Genomic DNA, 18752 nt, shown 5'->3' on the forward strand with positions numbered 1-18752 from the left:
TAGAGCAGAGAATTTGTCTGATTGGTAAATGAAGGATTGAAGATAGAATCGATATGCAGGACAAGTGTTTATAGATATGTATCTATCTAGCGGATGTCAGTTGTCTCGTGGGGACGACGTTGGTCTGCCGAGACGAGCCCATTGTCAAACCCGCATAGAAGCATCCTACAAAATCTTACATGCATGCGAAAGCTTATATAACCGAAAGCCACGATATAGATGTTGTGTGTAAGTTCCCCAGAGCATAACTTCATAGCGTAAAAGACTATGGTGTAAGTTCCCCAGAGCATAACTTCATAGCGTAAAAGACCATGGTTTCATCTGCTGACGACTCTCTTCGAGTTTCGGAAGCGCCCTCCAAATTTTTTGTTACTTGTGAAGCCAACCAATGAGTATAGTAGTTGGTTTCCCTATATTTGTGTGAGATTTTAAATACAAGATGAGAAAGTAAAAAAAATGTTATATGCACACCAAACGAAACCAAATAACAAGTGCACGCTTCTATGTATATAACCCCATCAGCGTCCTCTCTCCTCCCAAATTTCCACCCTCGAATGCGGTTTCTATGCAACTCTCCCACCGCTATCACCACCCGCTGTTCCATCTCCTCCACCGAGGCCAGTGCACGACCCTCCACCAGGTCAAGTCCATCCATGCCCGGATCACCGTTCAGGGCTTCGCCTCCCTCCACCCCTCTCTCGCCCTTACCAAGATCCTCTACGCCCTCACCCTCCTCCTCATCCCCCCTTCCCTCCCTCCCGCCGACTCATGCACCGCCTACGCCCTGGCCCTCTTCCGCAGCATCCCCAGCCCCTCAACCTTCCCCCACAACCTTCTCATTAGGGCCCACACCCTCCTCTCCTCCCCTGTCCCCGCCCTCCTCCTCTTCGCCCACATGCGCCGCTCCTCCGTGGCTCCCGACTCCCACACCTTCCCCTTCGCCCTCAAGGCCTGTGCCCGCCTCCGCTCCCCCAACCTCGGCCGCTCCCTCCACTCCCAAGCCCTCAAGTTCGGCTTCGCCGCCGACCTCTACGTCCGCAACTCTTTGATCAGCACCTACAATTCCTGCCTCTCCTTGCTGGAAGCCCAAGGCCTCTTCGATGAGTGCCCGTCGGCTCGCGACGTCGTCACCTATAACACCTTGATCGACGGTTACGTCAAGGCTGGCGATTTTGCCTTTGCACGCAAACTCTTCGACGATATGCCTGAAAGAGACGTAGTGTCGTGGGGTACGCTCTTGGCGGGTTACTCGCAGATGGGTCAGTTCGAGGAAGCCATCTCATTCTTTGATCAGATGCTTGCGACGGGAACGAGGCCTGATGAGGTTGCTTTGGTCTCAGTACTCTCTTGCTGTGCTCAGCTAGGGAAATTGGACCGAGGTGAAGCCATCCATGAGTACATCAAGAAGAACAGGGCTAAACTTAATGTCTATCTGTCGACGGGGCTGGTGGACATGTACGCAAAGTGCGGCTGCATTAGCGTTGCCGTGGAGATTTTCGAGTCAACACCACGGAAGAACTTGTTCACATGGAATGCTATTATCGTTGGTCTGGCCGTGCATGGGAACGGTCAGTTGTCACTGGAGTACTTCGATAGGATGCGAGCTGTGGGTGTTGAGCCAGATGGGGTGACCTTCTTAGGAGTCTTGGTGGCCTGCAGCCATGCAGGACTTATTGAAATGGCTCGGAGTCTCTTTGATGAGATGGAGAGCATATATGGTGTCGAACGCGAGCTCAAGCACTACGGGTGCATGGCAGATTTGCTTGGTCGGGCCGGGTTGGTCGAGGAAACGATGGAGATGATAAAAGGGATGCCGATGAAGGGCGATGCATATGTGTGGGGAGGCGTGCTCGCTGGTTGCCGAATACAGGGCAATGTGGAGATCGCAGAAATTGCAGCTCAGCATCTTTTACAGCTGAACCCTGAGGACAGTGGGATCTACTCCATTATGTCTGATGTATATGCTACTGCTAAGAGGTGGGAGGATGTTGCGAGGATAAGGAAGTTGATGGGTGACAAGAGAGTGAAAAAGAATGTTGGTTGTAGTTCGGTCGAGGTGGGTGATGGATCGCTCCATGGCAGACTGAACTATGCACCTTTTAGGTGAGGTGAGGCGAGGTTAAAATAGAGAGAGAACAATGACAGTTGCAGTTGTTTTGTTAGTCATCAGCTTGGCCATAGATCTGTTTGGTAAGTAATAGATAGGCTGGAGAAGACTATTCAATTAGCGTTTGATGAAAGTATTTAGAACTTTTCCAGGGATGTTTAGAACTTATCCAGGGATGCACCTCTTCATGGCTTAAGCTTCCATGGTTACAAAGTTCTTTATGGTTTAGGACAGCCCAACACTACTGATTCCCAAACCACAGGAAGAAATATATGCCCAGGCCCTTCGTTTTCTTGACTCTACCGGACTTGGAATCCAAAGTACAGTGCCAACAATCTGAAAATTAAACTCTGTTAGCACAAAAATGAAATTTGATCATACAGTTGCTTCTATCTATCTGAAGTTGTGCTTCCTTGCTGTTTTATTGGTTAGCCCGGATGCTCTTCCTTCGCATAATCTTTGCTCGCTGGCTTCTCTTCGTCTTTTACGCATCAGAACGAAAGATGATATCCTCGGCTGATTTTTATGCAGGAAGAAGTTGAGTCGAGCAAAGCTTTACGCAAGCACATTGTGATGCAAGTGGAAAATGATTCTGTGAGTTGTTCAACTTTGCATGTTCTAAGCATGAGCATTAGTTGTTTAGGCATACGGCCTTTTAATATCGTCATCCTTGGAAGCATCACCTTTAATGAGCCTTTTTTGGTATTTTCAGTATGTGAATGAGGTTGGATTTTATTAAACTCAGATAAATTTGACAATTTTTGATGAATCTATCAACCAATTTGTATCATTTACACATGTTAATTAGTTTGGAAGTAATTCTGAAAGCTTGATTAATGATAATAACAAGATATGGATTCAATTATATTATTTTGTATCCTATCAAAAAAAAAAGAAAAGTAACTAAAACTTATCAAAACAAACTCAAACTTTCGGAAACTTTTGAAATGGTCTTAGACACATAAAATGATATAATTTTTCAATATTTGGGATTTTAAATGTCTTTTTTTGTGATTAATTCAACATATAAATAAGCTCTTTTTTAAATTATATTAAATATCATAAATTTTGATGCTTCCATGAACTAATTTGTAATATTCATACTTTTTAACTAAGTTTGGAAGTAATTCTGAATGTTTGATTAAAATAATAATACGATTTGAATATAGTTATACTATTGTTGGTACCTATTGAAAAATAGAATAACTGGAATGAAATTACACTTGTTTGTGGTATATGGGATTTATAGTTTGATAAATTTTGGACCAAAAATAGTTGCAAGGACCAAAAATAGTATAACTATATCCAAAATCTTATTATTTTTAATCAAACTTTAAACTAATAAACAAGTGTAACTTTTACAAATCTATTAATGGATTCATTAAATTTTTAAAATTTAGTTGAAATCAGAAAAATCCAGTTTATTCACATACTGAATATACCATAATAAATGACTCATTAAAAATGGTAAAAAGGGAAAATAATATAATTTGTGTATCTTACATCTTATTTTTTAATAAGATCCAAAGATAGTGTAACAGAATCCAAATCCTACTATTTTTGAACCAAACTATCAAAATTACATCCAAACTAATCAACAAGTGTAAATATTGTAAATTGGTTCATGGATGAATCCATTTGTCAAATTTAGCTAGATTTGGAAAAAATCAGCACATTCATATACTATACCAAAAAGGATCATTTAAAACCTCAAAATAGGAAATCATATTATTTTGTGTATTTGGGATATCTCAAAAGTTTTTATGGATTTGTTTTGACAAGGTTTGGACCTAGTTATACTTTTTTTTTTTTGTAGAGTTTCAAAATGATATAATTGGATCCAAATCTTATTATTTTTTAGCCAAACTTCTGTCATTAAAATAGTATTTATCTATTTAATCCTTTAAAATATGAAATTATGTATTTGTTATTTTATCTAATTTAAGATGAATCATAAAATATTTTTTTAAATTTTAAGGATACTAAAGAATTTTTAAGACTTGAGTTGGACTATTTTTGAATGAGGTTATACTGTTTTTGGACCATATTCAAATGACAACATATTCATCTTAAAACTAATATAAATTATATTTATTTTATCCAATATATCAAAATTTTTATGAAAATTTAAAATTGTCTAATGAAGTCATATTTTATGAAATTTTCTATTTTTAATAGTTAAAATACTTAATTTTGAATAATTTAGTTCTAAAGAGTTACAAATTTTATTTATATATTTTTTGATAAATTTAAAATAAAATTAGGGTGAATTATTGAAAAGAACATCTAAATTTAAGAATTTCTTATACAACGCCCTAATTTTTTTAAAAAAATTATAAAACATCTCCTTATTATGTGAAAAAAATTATTTTGCCCTTGTAAGTTTGAAAATTTATTCTTTTAGATCTCCTGCCACTTATGTTGGCTTCAACCCTGTATATCTTGTCATATAGCCCTCACGTGTGAAAGATGGAGCACGAGTATTATTATCACACAGGGTTGTCCCTACATCACCCCATTTAGGGTTACCCCTCAATTGCTCGTGTGAAGTTGCCTCCCTCTACCCTCTAGTTGACCTCTACGTGTGCAAGGGTTAATGTAGAGGTGACCAATGAGCAGTGCAAGGTGGTAGTGTTGGGCAAAAGAATCGATAGGTTCAATAGGACTAAGAGTAAAATAATTATTTATATAAAAAAAATTATATAATTTTTTTAAAACTTAGAATGCACTGTCATAAATTCTCAAAATTTTCAAGAATTCACCTTAAAATTTAAAGGTTATAATTTTATCATTTTTTTTCATAATTTTATTATTTTTATTATTTTTATTATATTTGTATTTATAACTTTTAGTGATTTTTATATTTTATCATTAAAAATATATATTAGTAGTATTTATTTAGGATCTATTCAAGTTTTGGGTAAATTTAATATAATGATTTGATTCAATAAAATATAATGAATCTGAAAAGTAAGAGAGAGGAGGAAGAAAAAAAAAAAAAGAGAGTGGTTAAGGGTTACTTTTCTTATTTTAAAATTTAGGAAAAAAAAAGAAAAAAAAAGAAAAGAAGGATGTTATGTGAAAAATGATTAGAAGGTCTTCTAAGCGAGTTTGCCCAGTATCCTGCGAACGCTGGACTCGACAAGGAGCCTTTACCTCTCACTATAACCCGTTTTCTTCGGTACGTCCGTGTTGCCGTCCCGCTACAAACCCTCCCGACCCAGCCGCCCTCCTCCCAACATCAATATAGACGCTCGCTTTCTTCTCGCCTCCTCCACCGTTTTCCCCCTTCTTCACCCTCTGTTGCAACATCCCCTCTTCCGCCATAATGGCTTCCTCCTTCCTCCGCACCCGCCTCCGCCCCGCCTGCCTGTCGAGCTTTCGCGTCCTCCTCTCCCGCCCACACCCCCAATTAGTGTTAGGGTTTCGACTGCCCTTGGTTCCTTCCCCATCCCCTTCCCCTTCCTCCCCATGGCTCCCACCGCATCTCTTCTCCTTCTCCACCACCGCCACCTCCTCCCCTCAAACCCTAGCCCCTGATCCCATCGCGACCGACGGCGATCCTCCGCCCGACCCAGCCGCCATCTACCGGGAGCTACGCGCCGCCCAGGACGGCTCCGCCAAGCTCAGCCGCAGCGAGTGGGAGGCCCTTGTCGGGGTCTTCGCCTCCTTCGCCAAGTCCCCGTGGACCTCCGACCAGGCCCTCGCACTTTACATCCCCTCGTCCTTCTTCCCTACCGCTGCCCGCCGCTTCCGCCTCTTCTTCCTCCGCCGCTGCCCACCTGCCGCCTTCCGCCACCTCTCCGCCCTTGGTCCGTCCCTGGCCGCCGACCGCTTCCTCTTCCCCATCTTCGCCGAGTTCTGCCTTCACGAGTTCCCGGACGAGCTCCGTGGGTTCCGCTCCTTGATGGAGTCCGCTGACCTCACCCGCCCCCATACCTGGTTCCCATTCGCCCGTGCCATGCGCCGCCGTGTGATCTACCACTGCGGCCCCACCAACAGCGGGAAGACCCACAATGCCCTCGTTCGCTTCATGGAGGCCAGCAGTGGCATCTACTGCAGTCCTCTTCGGCTCCTCGCCATGGAGGTATTCGATCGGGTGAACGCCACCGGTGTCTACTGCAGCCTCCACACCGGTCAGGAAAAGAAGACGCTTCCTTTCTCCAACCATGTTGCTTGCACCATCGAAATGGTATCCACCGAGGAGTGCTACGACGTTGCTGTAATCGATGAGGTCCAGATGATGGCTGACCCCACACGGGGTTACGCCTGGACCCGTGCACTACTCGGCCTCAAGGCCGACGAGATCCACCTGTGCGGAGACCCGAGCGTGCTGAAAGTAGTCGAGAATGTTTGCAAGGAAACAGGCGATGACCTGGAGGTGAACCGCTACGAGCGGTTCAAGCCCCTGGTGGTAGAGGCGAAGACATTGCTAGGCAATATGACAAATGTGCGATCAGGTGACTGCATCGTGGCCTTCTCGAGGAGGGAGATCTTTGAGGTGAAGATGGCAGTTGAGAAGTTGACCAAACATAAATGCTGTGTTATCTATGGAGCACTGCCGCCAGAGACCAGGCGTCTGCAGGCTAGCTTGTTCAATGATCAGGACAATGAGTACGATGTTCTGGTGGCTAGTGATGCTGTGGGGATGGGCCTGAATCTGAACATAAGAAGGGTTGTTTTCTATTCATTATCGAAATACAATGGTGATAAAATGGTGCCAGTTCCTGCATCCCAGGTGAAGCAAATAGCTGGAAGAGCCGGACGGAGAGGGAGCGTTTACCCTGACGGCCTTGCGACAACCTTCATTTTGGATGATTTGGATTATTTGATCGAGTGCTTGCAGCAACCATTTCAGGAGGTGAAGAAAGTTGGACTGTTTCCATTCTTTGAGCAGGTGGAGTTGTTTGCTGCACAGTTCCCGAAAGCAACTTTCTGTGAGCTTTTGGACAAGTTCCGTGAGAACTGCCGCCTTGATGGTTACTATTTCTTGTGTCAGCATGATAGTGTTAGAAAAGTTGCCAACATGCTGGAAAAGATACCAGTCTTGTCGCTTCAAGATCGTTTTAATTTCTGTTTTGCACCAGTCAATATTAGGGATCCCAAGGCAATGTATCATCTCCTTCGTTTTGCTTCACACTATAGCCAGAATCGCCCGGTTACTATAGCAATGGGGATGCCAAAAGGTTCAGCTAAAAATGATGCTGAGCTGTTGGACCTTGAGACAAAGCATCAGGTTTTGTCAATGTACATGTGGTTATCGCATCATTTCAAGGAGGATACATTTCCTTATGCGCGCAAGGCTGAGACAATGGCCACGGACATTGCCGATTTACTCGGTCAGTCTCTAGCAAAAGTTTGTTGGAAGCCTGAATCAAGACCACAGGGAAGACCAAGGGCTCCAGAGCAGGATGTTCACGATGAGGCATTACCTGTTTCTCAAGATGAATATGAAAGGTCAATATCACTTGTTCAAACATTTACAATGTAAGTTCTTCTGCCTGCCTTTACTGGTTGTTCGCATCTTAAGCTTTTCCAGTTTAATTAACTTTCTCTCTGTGTTTGCCTAATAACTGAGATTGTTTAAAACTATCAGTGGATTGTTAGATTGTTTACATTACCAGTGGATGATTCAAGCTTTGTGGTGTGTTGATTTCTTCTTAATTGTTTGAGGTAAATTATTTTAGTGCATTGAAGTTGAATTCTTTAGTTCCATGTTGGGGTTTAGAAGTTTGATGTATTCCAGATTTATCTGAAGATACTAGATAGAGGAAAATCAGTCTAATAAAAAGTTACTTGTATAAGAAATTTGTTATCTGGTTAAGAGATTTTGGAAGATACCTGTCTAAGAAGCTCGAATAAACAAAATGATTCAGCATTCATGCTTGATTGATTTTGTTGGGTGCCTGAGCATATGAAAATGTCAATCGGAATTTAAAGCTCCTTAACACTTGTCAGGTATTTTTTAGGATAGAGGCTGATATCTGAAAGGGCTTTTAGTTTGTTGGAGGTCAAATTTGAAACAATATGCAGATGAAAATGAAAGATAGCATCAAAATATCAGACTTTGCCTAAAACCTGCAATGCCATGAGTTTGATTTCCAAGTCTGTCTATACAGGTGAATGATTTGTTTATTATAATAATTAATCCAAATTTTATTTTACCCCTCACACTAGGATTGCTGACTTAACACCATGTTCAGGAGAATTTGTTTGAATGAGGTTATCTTTGCCAGATTGTGGATTAGAGAACATATGTGCAGTGTCCATGATTTGGAAGATCTTCCTGAAACAGTTTTGGTTAAGAGTTTTAGGAAGTGGTTCCATTACTAGGAGGGTATCTATGTATTTCCTTACCATATAATCTTCCGTTTTCTAGGGAACTTTATGTCACACCATTGGATGGCCCAGTGGTTAGAACATTTATGTTGTCTATCAAAATATACTCGTTATTCTGGTAGTTGAACTACTCAAACACTAGGACTGTCCATGAGTAGGACAGCCATGTCACTGTCAATAATATCTTTGTGTTTCTAGGACATATGACACTGATTTCTGGATCACATAGACTATATAACTACCAGAAGAGTCAGTATGAAGCATCTTTACAGTTGCATTGAGTCAATGCTTTTGTTAAAATTGAGATTGCAAGGATTTGTGTTGTACATTTGGAGCTGTAATGGATAACAAATTTATAGTGAAGCAAATAGGAATAGCATTAAATATAGAAATCATGGTTTAGTTTATGTTGTTGCATTTTGAACATATATATTCTAGGATTTTTAAAAATATTCAAAGAAAAAAAGAATACTGACAAATTATTCTTGTTTAGCTGAGTTTCATCTTGGTGAAATAGTTCTTGTTGAAAGCACTTTGAGTTGGGAAGGACACATTAGGAAGCAGGTGTAGTATCAAAATCTTCTAAAAGTTCATTCGGTACCAAAGAAAAATGAGATAACTTCTTAAATTTCAAAATTGTAGTTCATCATTCTCCTTCTGCCGAGGTAAGACTTCTGGGTAGCAACTGGTTTCTTGCTTTCCAGAGTGGGAGAGTGCGCTGATCAAGAATGGGGGCCGAGGCGGCAGGCAGTAGTTAATTGAGATATTATATCTGTTCTACCATTCCCCTTGTCAGCAGTGAACTGAGGAATTAAGTTTATCTTTACTTATTCTGGTTTTTAAATGGGAAGTCAAGTGCACAAGTCTCCTACCAATCTGGGTTTTGCCCTTGCAAACGCAGGAGCTCTCCTTCTAGCTTAAAGTCTTGACACCTAGGTATCAAGTGGCAACTTAAAGTGTCACCCAGGAATGGGATCGTTTAATTCTGACATGTGATATCTGGAAATTGTAGCTAATCATTCTTCTTTAGCATTAGTTACTTAAGATTTTATGTTCATCAGAGTAGTTATTTTCGATAAGAAGATTTATATGGTGACTTAGCTGGCATTAGAAATTCTCAGTCATATATGTATATGTTGTGTGGGTAACCAAGGGACTTTATTTGAAGGGAGATGATTTGCTAGTATGCCAGTCATTATTTTATAATGTTTCCTTACCGCAGTTGATTACCTTCAGGGAGCTTGAAGGTTCAGATGCTATCATACCTAGAAGAGGCATTAATCCAGGATTTAGTCTTCATGCAGGCTGCATAGGTTAGATATGAAATGGTTCCAAATTATACCATGCAGGATATACTTTTTGTTATATCGAGACATCACACAGAGCTGAACCAAAATAGCATGAGCATAATATCAGTTGCTTTAACCTTTAGGTACTTTGGGACTGAGTAGGTTAGATATGAAATGGTTCAGAACTATACCATGCAAGATATGCATTTTGTTATATCAAGACATCACATAGAGATGAACCAAAATAGCATGAGCATAATATCAGTTGCTTTAACCTTCAGGTACTTTGGTGCAACTATGACAGATCCTTTAAGCTGTTTGTTTACTCATTGATGTGTCATCATCTATTAGCTGTTTTACTCATATGATTGTCCCTTAGGATACTAGTCAAAAGTTTGAAGGCCATAAATTAAGCCACTTGATTGTTGTTTTTTGATATAAAGTTCTTATTCAAGCATGATATATTACACTCTAGTTCATGACTTAAAATTCTCAAATGCATAAGTCTCACTTTGACCAACAGGGGAAAGCATAATCAATCCGGACAAAGTAATCGTTCAAAGGGGTTTGTCATCTGACGAATGTTGCTTGCGTGAATCTTTTGCCATGAATCTGTGTGTTCTTTTGTCGATGATCAACTTTTCAGTAGTTGTGCCACGAGTATCTTGTGTCTCCATGGGCTTTATGGATGGCTTTGGGAAAGGAGATAATTAACTTGTGGTCAAAGAGGCGCCTGTGTTGCAAAAGAAGATTTTGATCCTTTCAGCAGAATTACTTACAAGGTGGTGAATATGGTTGTTGCTTAATCTAATATGTTTTTTAGCCTAGAAGCTCTTCATCTGACAGATAATTTCATTGGAAGCAAATTTTAGTTAATTTACGTCAACGTGAAGAAGGTAAATCTCGATTTATCTATTGTCCCTGCAGGCCAAACAATTTGAAAGACTGAATCCTCAATTTTGGATGAATGGGGAACCGGATTAGCTGGTGTTTCTGTCTAGGTAATCACATTTGGACAGCATTCTTGACCTCACACTAATTTATCAAACTGTGATGTCTTGTGAGGTTGAGTGTCTTTGTTATTTCAAATAACAGTGTCTTGTCAAATTAGCCACTCTTTTGTGTGGTCAAAATTTGTAAACTTGAGGGGTTAATGCTACCTGTAATGAAGAAATTGCAATAACCATGAATATGAGGTAATAATGTGACTGAAGTTTAAGTGATGATGCTAGATTAAAAGAAAAAATGGAAGGAAAGAAGCTGTTTTGCTCTAATGTACTACTTGGTAACTACGTTTTGGACTTACCATAGTTGTTGTAGTGATGGTTCTTAGCAAAAATTTTTGTGGTCCAAATCAGTACAGGTTTTTGATATTAGTAACTTGATTTTTGGTTGGTGATTTTATATTTTATGTAATTGCAACAAAGGAGATGAGAAAGCTACAGGGAATAGTTTTGCGAGCTGCGACTTCTGATTCGGTTGATGCCAATGCTGTGATCGATCTTGATTTTTTGGACAATCCCTTTTCTTGGTGTAATAATAAATAAATTTTTTGCCAGATATGGTTTAGTCATGATCGTGTCTTTGTTGCTTTCCTATTTCCATTCTCTGTTATTCACTTATCATCCTTTCTTTTAAAACAAAAGCAACATTTATTGTAAAAACTTAGTTGGAGGTTTTAACCTCCTCTCGTCATCCATTTTATTGATGAAATATAAAAATGATAAGTAAAAAAATATTTTAATATATTAATTATGTTTTCGGTAATGGCATATAATGGCTCTATTAGGGCGCACGAGTGGTTACTATGGATAAAGAGGAAGAGCAATGAGGTGAGGTGATAAAATAGGTGTTGGTATTGACGTAGATATAAAGTATTGAAAGGGTCATTCAACATCTGTGTTGACGTTGATGTAGATGCAGAGTGGCGTTGCTCTTCCTAGCATCGTTGTCGACGTCGATATAGATACAAAACGTTTCTACTCTACATTTGTATTTGTGTCAGTATCGATGCAAATAGAGAGAGTTTGGCATTTTTGTCATCGTCACGATCAAAAATGTAATTGGGATATTGAAATTATTTTTTTGTCTATTATTTTTATATTTTTATTGATAAAATCGATGATGTTAGGTAAGTATAATTAGTTTTTAAATTTTTATAATTATAAAAATTTTAATATAATTTTTTTTAAATTTAGATATTAAAATATTAAAATATTTTAATTATAAAAAAATTAGAGGAGTAATATGTAATTAACCCGCCTATATGGTCTCGGATACGGAGGTTTTAAACGTTAGTAATGATAGAAACTTATTGATTTTGCTTTTTTGCAAATGATTTAACGTCTGTTTTGAGAACCGACAAAATTTTGATGGATCACATGGTTCATTGATGTGAGACTTCAAATGTCATAATATATGGAGGTCACCTCTCATTTTTCCTTGTATTGGACTAATGTCAGCAGCTAAACATCATTCTTGATTCCTAATCAAGAATCCTTTTACCAGTTTGCACTATATGTGTCTTCAAGATTTCTTCGCTGTTCTAAGACTTGGGATAATGATCTCTTCTTGTGTGCTATCTTCTTTCTTTGAGAAGAGAAGAAATCTAACGTAAGTGATAAAAGATAGAGATAATTTACAATATATATAAACGCTAGGATCAAAGTAGCGAGCTGAATTATGATAGCATAATCATATTAATTAATTCCCTAATCAAACCTAGCATATGTAAGTTTAATATTATTGAAACCCAACTAATTAATTAGTGCCAAACGCATCTGTCGTCAAAACGCGTTGCCCAAATAATTATTCGCATTTTGCATTTTAATCCTCGATATCTCTCAATTATGCAAGTGTACCTAATATTCTCATTATGCTTCCATCATATTTCTAATCTTTTCCAATGGAGAACAACCGAACAGACTACTTCATGTATCCATGCTGAGGCCCACGCCACCGCCGACATACGTCAATGGTCTCGCCGCTTTACGGCACGCCGTTGGGGGCTGCGATCTCCACCTTCCATCCCCAATCCATCTCCTCGTCGGTGGCCACGGGCCAAAGTGGGCAGCAGTATAAGATCTGGTGCTGAGGCCCCTAACTCGCGAAGTGGCGAACCACTGTCGAAAACTGTAATGGCCGGAGTCCGCTCCGCCCGTCCCGCCACTGGCTTCCGCGCCTTCTTTTCCTACAAGGTCTTCGCCTCCGCCGTATTCACCCTCCTCTGCCTCGCCGCTGTCTCCGTCCTCCTCTCCTCCTACCCTTCCCACCCGACCGACGCCGCCGCCGTCCCCCGCCGCAGCTTCCTCGCCTCTGACCCCCTCCGCGCCCGCCTCGACCTAATCTACCGCCAGGCCGCTGATCACTCCGCCGTTGCCACTGCGTATGCGGCTTACGCTCGCCGCCTCAAGCTCGACTCCTCTCGCCAGCTCCACGTTTTTGAGGGCCTCGCCGCAGCCTTCTCCGATCTCTCCGCTCGCCTCGCCGCCCCCATCGACGACGAGGACGCCTTCCGCCCCCTCGAGAAAGAGGCCAAGGACCGCGTCAAGCTCGCCCGCCAGCTCGTCGGCGAGTCCAAGGAGGCCTTCGACACCCAGATCAAGATCCAGAAGCTAAGCGACACCATCTTCGCGGCCCGCGAGCAGCTCCACCGTTCCAAGAAGCTCGGTACACTCGCCGGATCCATCGCCGCCGGATCCACTCCCAAGAGCCTCCACTGCCTCGCCATGCGTCTCATGGAGGAGAGGATCGCTCACCCCGAGCCCTACCGCCGCGCCACCGCCGCGGCCCCGTCCGATCTCGCCGACCCCGATCTCTACCACTACGCCATCTTCTCCGACAACGTGATTGCCGTCTCCGTGGCTGTCAACTCCGCCATCAAGAACGCGGAGGAGCCCTGGAAGCACGTGTTCCATGTCGTCACCGACCCCATGTACCTGCCCGCCATGCAGGTCTGGTTCGTCCGCCGCCCACCGGCTGGCGGCGCCAAGGTGGAGGTGAGGTCTGTCGCGGACTTTGGGTTCTTGAACGCTTCTTATTCGCCAGTGGTCCGGCTGGTTGAGGGTGGGCGGGGTGACCTGTCGGTGCTCAACCATCTGAGGTTCTACCTGCCCGAAATATTCCCTAAGCTGAGGCGAATTGTGCTCTTGGAGGACGATGTAGTGGTGCAGAAGGATCTGGCACAACTGTGGAGGCTCGATATGGATGGGAAGGTGAACGGGGCTGTCGAAACTTGCTTCGGTGGGTTCAGGAGGTACAACAGGTATTTGAACTTCTCGAATCATGAAATCCGGGATCGATTCAGCCCCAGAACATGTGCCTGGGCCTATGGGGTGAACGTCTTTGACCTCGGTGCATGGAGGAGAGAGGGATGCACCGAGCAATTCCATCAGTACCAGAGAATGGTGAGACTTCTTCTTCTTCTTCTACCACTTATGTCTAATGTTTCTTAAAAGCACTTCTTAGTATTGTCTTTTCTTGCAAATCTCTCAACAATACTTTTGACTGAGATGTAACCATAGAGTTATTCTAGTCATTTTCTTCTTATTCGCTGTTTCTCTTCTGCTGAAGTTATATTAGCAATATCCAGACATTTTTTATATAAGCAGTACAGTCCACATCGTTATCTTTTGCTCCCGCTTCTTTATTTAGGACCTTAGTATTGTTCCCAGACCTAATGTAGTAGAAAATTTTAATTATGGTTTTGGATAATCTTCATTGGGTAATTTAAGCATACATCTTTGATATAGTTACAACTAAACAATTTATCTGCATGTTGTAATTATGGTAGCTCTTAGAAAAGAAATGTTGTATCCACTGATTATATTGATTTATAAAAAAAAAATATGTATGATAATGTATTCACTTGTATTTGAACCATAGAGAGTGTATCTTGTGAGTTTACTGTTTGTATAGGACTATTTGTCTAGTGAGTATACCTAAGATATATAATAAACTCCAATAATTAAAAGTTTTAGGCACCTTGGATTTATTATTCACAAAGATAGAAATGGATGAAGATATAGCTCATCAAGTAAAATCTAAGTAGTTAGAGTAAAGAAGGTGATTAGGAGTTTGTGTGATCACTAGGTATTTTTAGATTAAAAATGTTTATAAAAAAATTGTTATATCAATTATACTTTATGAATCTAAGATTGAATAATCAATAATCAAAATATATAAAAATTTATTTATTTGACATGAGAATAGTGAGATGTTTTTGAAGTCATCAGGAAAGAAAAAAATATTTTTATTCATGGGTGGCCAAAGATCCTTATAGTTGATCCCAGTAGTTGGGACATTATCGTTTGTTGTTGTAGTAGTAGCAATAGACCTTTAATGTCATGTTTGAATTATGATTTGGTTTTCATGTATTAGTATTAGTTTAGTTTAGAGTTATTATCTTGTCTTCTTTCTTTATTTTCTTTTAAGGAGATTCCTACTTTTCAAATTCATTTGTTAAGAGATGTTTACATGTGATGTTGGCAAATTTTTAAAAAGAAAAAGAAAAGGGGGATGGTGCATAAGTTCTCCAATGAGGGGTCTGGCAATACAGTCTTATCCCTTCAAGGAGGCTACTTTCCCAATACAAACCCTAGTCATGCAGGTCATAAAGAGCAACATGCCAAGGTCAACAATTGTTGTACAGTCCCATGAGTCATTCAAGAAATAGTGGTAGTTTGTTCGTGGTTGATGATCAATGGTCTAGTAGTGTTTCCTGCAGTTGATTGGACATCACTAAAGCCCACAGTCGATTGACCACTGGTAGGTTCAAGCATGTAATACTTTGAATTACTTTGGTTTTCCATAGTCTGGAATCAAAGAAGTAAAAACTGTTTGAAGTTCATCTAAGGACTTCAAATAGAACTGAAATTTGAGCTCAGTGTTGATGAACTAAATATTTAAACATGGCCACTCTTTTTACTTTTTAGCTAACTATCATGCTTCTATTTCTTTTACTCCCCAATTTATTTATTACATTTAGCCAATATCTTCAAATTCTTCTTTAAGCAAATATTGAGTTACTTGACATCTGGATTGATGCTGTCTCCTTATGATAGAATGAGGATGGAACTCTCTGGAACCCATCATCTGTGCTTTCAGCAGGACTAGTCACCTTCTACACTACCACAAAGCCACTGGATAAGAATTGGCATGTTATGGGCCTTGGTTATAATCCAAGTGTAAGTGTTGATGAGATTCAGAATGCAGCTGTAATACACTTTGATGGGAACATGAAACCATGGCTCGATGTGGCCCTGAACCAATACAAGCATCTCTGGACGAAGTACGTTGACACCGAAATGGACTTCCTCCAGCTCTGCAACTTTGGCCTCTAATTCATAAGACCATGAAGCCTTGCCTACTTGAGGATTTCAAAAACCTGATTGTGAGTTAGTACCTGTGATACCAGGCAAAGTGCCCTGTCTTTATTTTTTTACTTTATAATGGAAAGATATCCTCCTCTATTATGTATGTCCTTGGCCCGATAGTTTTTTCCTTTTATTTAGGTTACACTTTGAAGATGCTTTAGCCATTGCAATCTGTAGCTCCTATGCATCTGGATTGGTTTTGATATATATTTATTATATATGATGTCATTCTTGAGAAAAAAGTTTGATGCTTCTTCTCAATAGTTATCTTCTTTTACTACAATTTGCAGAACTGATTAATCTGTATTATATATATCAATGGATGAAATTCTTGGAAGAAAAATTAATGCTCTTCTCAATGGTTATCTTCGTCCGTTTGTTTTTTTGAGTTTTTTGTCCATTATTCCCTCATATCTTTTGGTAGAGAATGTTGTTTGGTGTAACCAATCTAAAAAGCAACATAGTCTATATTGTTTTTTCTTATGTTGCAACAACGTACAGTAGCAGCATGAATTTTCCAGAGATCACTACTTATACTGTCATTGCAATTCTTATGCTCAATGCCACACCATAATTGCATAGCCTCTTGCACAGGTAACGCTGTTCAGAATTGGTGGTTTTGTGTAGGGATCACATACTTTGGTTTATTATGATGCCAAAGGGCACCCACGGAACACACAGCTCTAGTTTACTTCTGATACTGGAGACATCTAATCTTTGGTTCATTCTATCTGCTACACAATTAGTCATTGAAGTAACCAACACAATGGTCAGTACTGAGAGCATATCCTTTTCTATGTTATTTGTTGGTCATCTGACCCTTGTAGCTACGCACAGTTCGAGGCATTCTCTGTGGGAAGCTTATGATTTCCATGTCAGTCTGAAGGTATGAATTTTTATTTTTGTTTTCAGAGGCAAATCTAGAATCATCTTGTTTAATTGGTGCACAACACTTGAATGGACACTTTAATTACAATTTTTGCTCTTTATATTTTTATCTTTCCTTCTCTCACAAACGTGCTTCAAGTTTGACGTTCTCTGTATCAAAAGTTCTGAAACTGAATCTTTTACAAGTTCACTATCTTGATCTCCAGATTTGTTTTTGCTGACTTTTGTTTGATGCAAGACACTAATTGTAAGTCGGTTTTATTACCAGATTTATTAGAAGGAAGGCATCACCTGATCCAAATGTTTGTTGTTGTTCTGATAGTGGCATCAGCGACCTTGCAGGATGCCACTTGGTTTGTCTTAAAGAACTACAAACCAAGACTGAAGTTGAAATTAGTTCGTGATATTAATGTGCTAATTACATTATCATACGTTAGAACATCTAGATTCATTTATCTTAATGTTATCAGTTTTATCAACGAAAATACAAAAACAAAAGGTAAAAAGATAATCTTAGCATTCTAGTTGGTGATGACGAACGATGTCAAACGACAACATCGCTGGGGGCCACGAGTGACTATTGTAGATGAGGAGAGTGGCAACGAGAGCCGAGGGCCGCTCTGTATTTGCATCTATGAAGTCTTTAGGGGCATTTTGTCTAAATGGAATTGGACTTGTTTTGGGTCGTCTTAAGGATAAGGCGGCCAAGGTAGAAGGAAAGATTAGGGACCTGGAGGTGAAGGACTTCTCGATTGGTCTTTCAACTAGGAGGGGACTCATTTATCCATTCTGTACAATTTATTCCATGCACCCTTAGATAGTTTAACTTGAAATATTAGACCTTCTTCAAAACTAAATGGATTTCGAATGATGATTATAACACTAAATACTATCATAATCTCATTACCATTAGAAGGAGAGCCAACAGGGATCCATTGTGTTAAAGTTAATGAGGAGGTTATCTTTCACCTGCCTGATATTATTAATGCTTTTGTCAATTTTTATCACTTACTTTGGAACCATCCTTTTATTGGAGGCGTTGCATGTAGGTGGCCCCTAATGCCTGGAATCTCTAATGAGGAGGGAGCTTCCCTTGTCACCCTTTTTCAAAGGTAGGAGGCCTCGGATGCCATTCATTCCGTTAGGTATGATAAAAAAGAGTCCTAAGCTCAGATGACTATATTGTTGAATTCTATAGAGGATGTTGAGAGATTATGTCTGATCTTTTGTGTTTTATTCCAACACTCAAATCTAGTTTTTCACACTTTATTGGTAATGGAGAATATGTTAGTTTGATGTTTGACAATTTGGCTTTTTGAAATTTATGTTACCTTTAAATCAACTTTTATTAATCCTGCACTAATTAATTTGAAGGTTTCTGTGAAGCATTATGACATTAATTTGAAGTGTTTTTTGGGGGGGGTGATATGGTTGTTGTTTTTATTACTGATGTTGATTTAACTATTAAGGCTGATGACTATAAATGGATATGGAAGTCTGATTCTAAAGAACAATCGACTTCTCTAAATCAGCATATGCATTCCTCATCTCTCATTGTATCAGGATTGATTCTGCTATTTTAAATTGGAAATTTCCTTCTCCCTATTAAGAGTTTTCTGTTTTGAGAAATCTACATATGATTTTTATAATAAAGTCAAATTATGTTTAATTGTTTTCGTAAGGTGCCAAAATCGAGTGTTGCAGTTGAATGCCATTCTTCGTTCGGAATATATTTCAACTCGATTGCAGCCTTTA

General features: G+C 40.0%; 3 protein-coding genes across 9 annotated transcripts; all 3 read left to right on the forward strand.

Annotated features, from left to right (window-relative positions):
* The first annotated feature begins 491 nt into the window (after positions 1–491).
* On the forward strand, positions 492–2538 carry LOC135594644 (pentatricopeptide repeat-containing protein At5g61800-like). The gene has a single exon (XM_065085051.1). It carries the CDS (start codon positions 566–568, stop codon positions 2105–2107), a length of 1542 nt encoding a protein of 513 aa, XP_064941123.1. The 5' UTR covers positions 492–565; the 3' UTR covers positions 2108–2538.
* A 2627-nt stretch (positions 2539–5165) lies between these two features.
* On the forward strand, positions 5166–10958 carry LOC135594646 (ATP-dependent RNA helicase SUV3L, mitochondrial-like). Of its 2 annotated transcripts, XR_010480179.1 has the most exons (3): positions 5169–7594; positions 10259–10517; positions 10663–10958. XR_010480179.1 is itself a non-coding variant. In XM_065085054.1 (2 exons), exons 1-2 carry the CDS (start codon positions 5436–5438, stop codon positions 10682–10684), a joined length of 2181 nt encoding a protein of 726 aa, XP_064941126.1. In that variant the 5' UTR covers positions 5166–5435; the 3' UTR covers positions 10685–10958. The 2 variants fall into 2 exon arrangements, 1 of the variants encoding a protein (XP_064941126.1); XM_065085054.1 differs by lacking the exon at positions 10259–10517 and having other exon boundaries at positions 5166–7594.
* A 1693-nt stretch (positions 10959–12651) lies between these two features.
* Positions 12652–18339, forward strand: LOC135594647 (probable galacturonosyltransferase 9). 6 transcript variants are annotated; one of them, XR_010480183.1, is made up of 5 exons: positions 12652–14141; positions 15798–16126; positions 16704–16878; positions 16947–16995; positions 18047–18339. XR_010480183.1 is itself a non-coding variant. In XM_065085055.1 (2 exons), the coding sequence occupies exons 1-2, from the start codon at positions 12873–12875 to the stop codon at positions 16074–16076; spliced, it is 1548 nt and encodes a 515-aa protein (XP_064941127.1). In that variant the 5' UTR covers positions 12652–12872; the 3' UTR covers positions 16077–16468. The 6 variants fall into 6 exon arrangements, 1 of the variants encoding a protein (XP_064941127.1); XR_010480181.1 differs by having other exon boundaries at positions 16704–16995; XR_010480184.1 differs by lacking the exons at positions 16704–16878; positions 16947–16995.
* Positions 18340–18752: the final 413 nt, after the last annotated feature.

Source organism: Musa acuminata, chromosome BXJ1-10 (assembly GCF_036884655.1).
Source record: "Musa acuminata AAA Group cultivar baxijiao chromosome BXJ1-10, Cavendish_Baxijiao_AAA, whole genome shotgun sequence".
Classification (NCBI taxonomy): domain Eukaryota; kingdom Viridiplantae; phylum Streptophyta; class Magnoliopsida; order Zingiberales; family Musaceae; genus Musa; species Musa acuminata.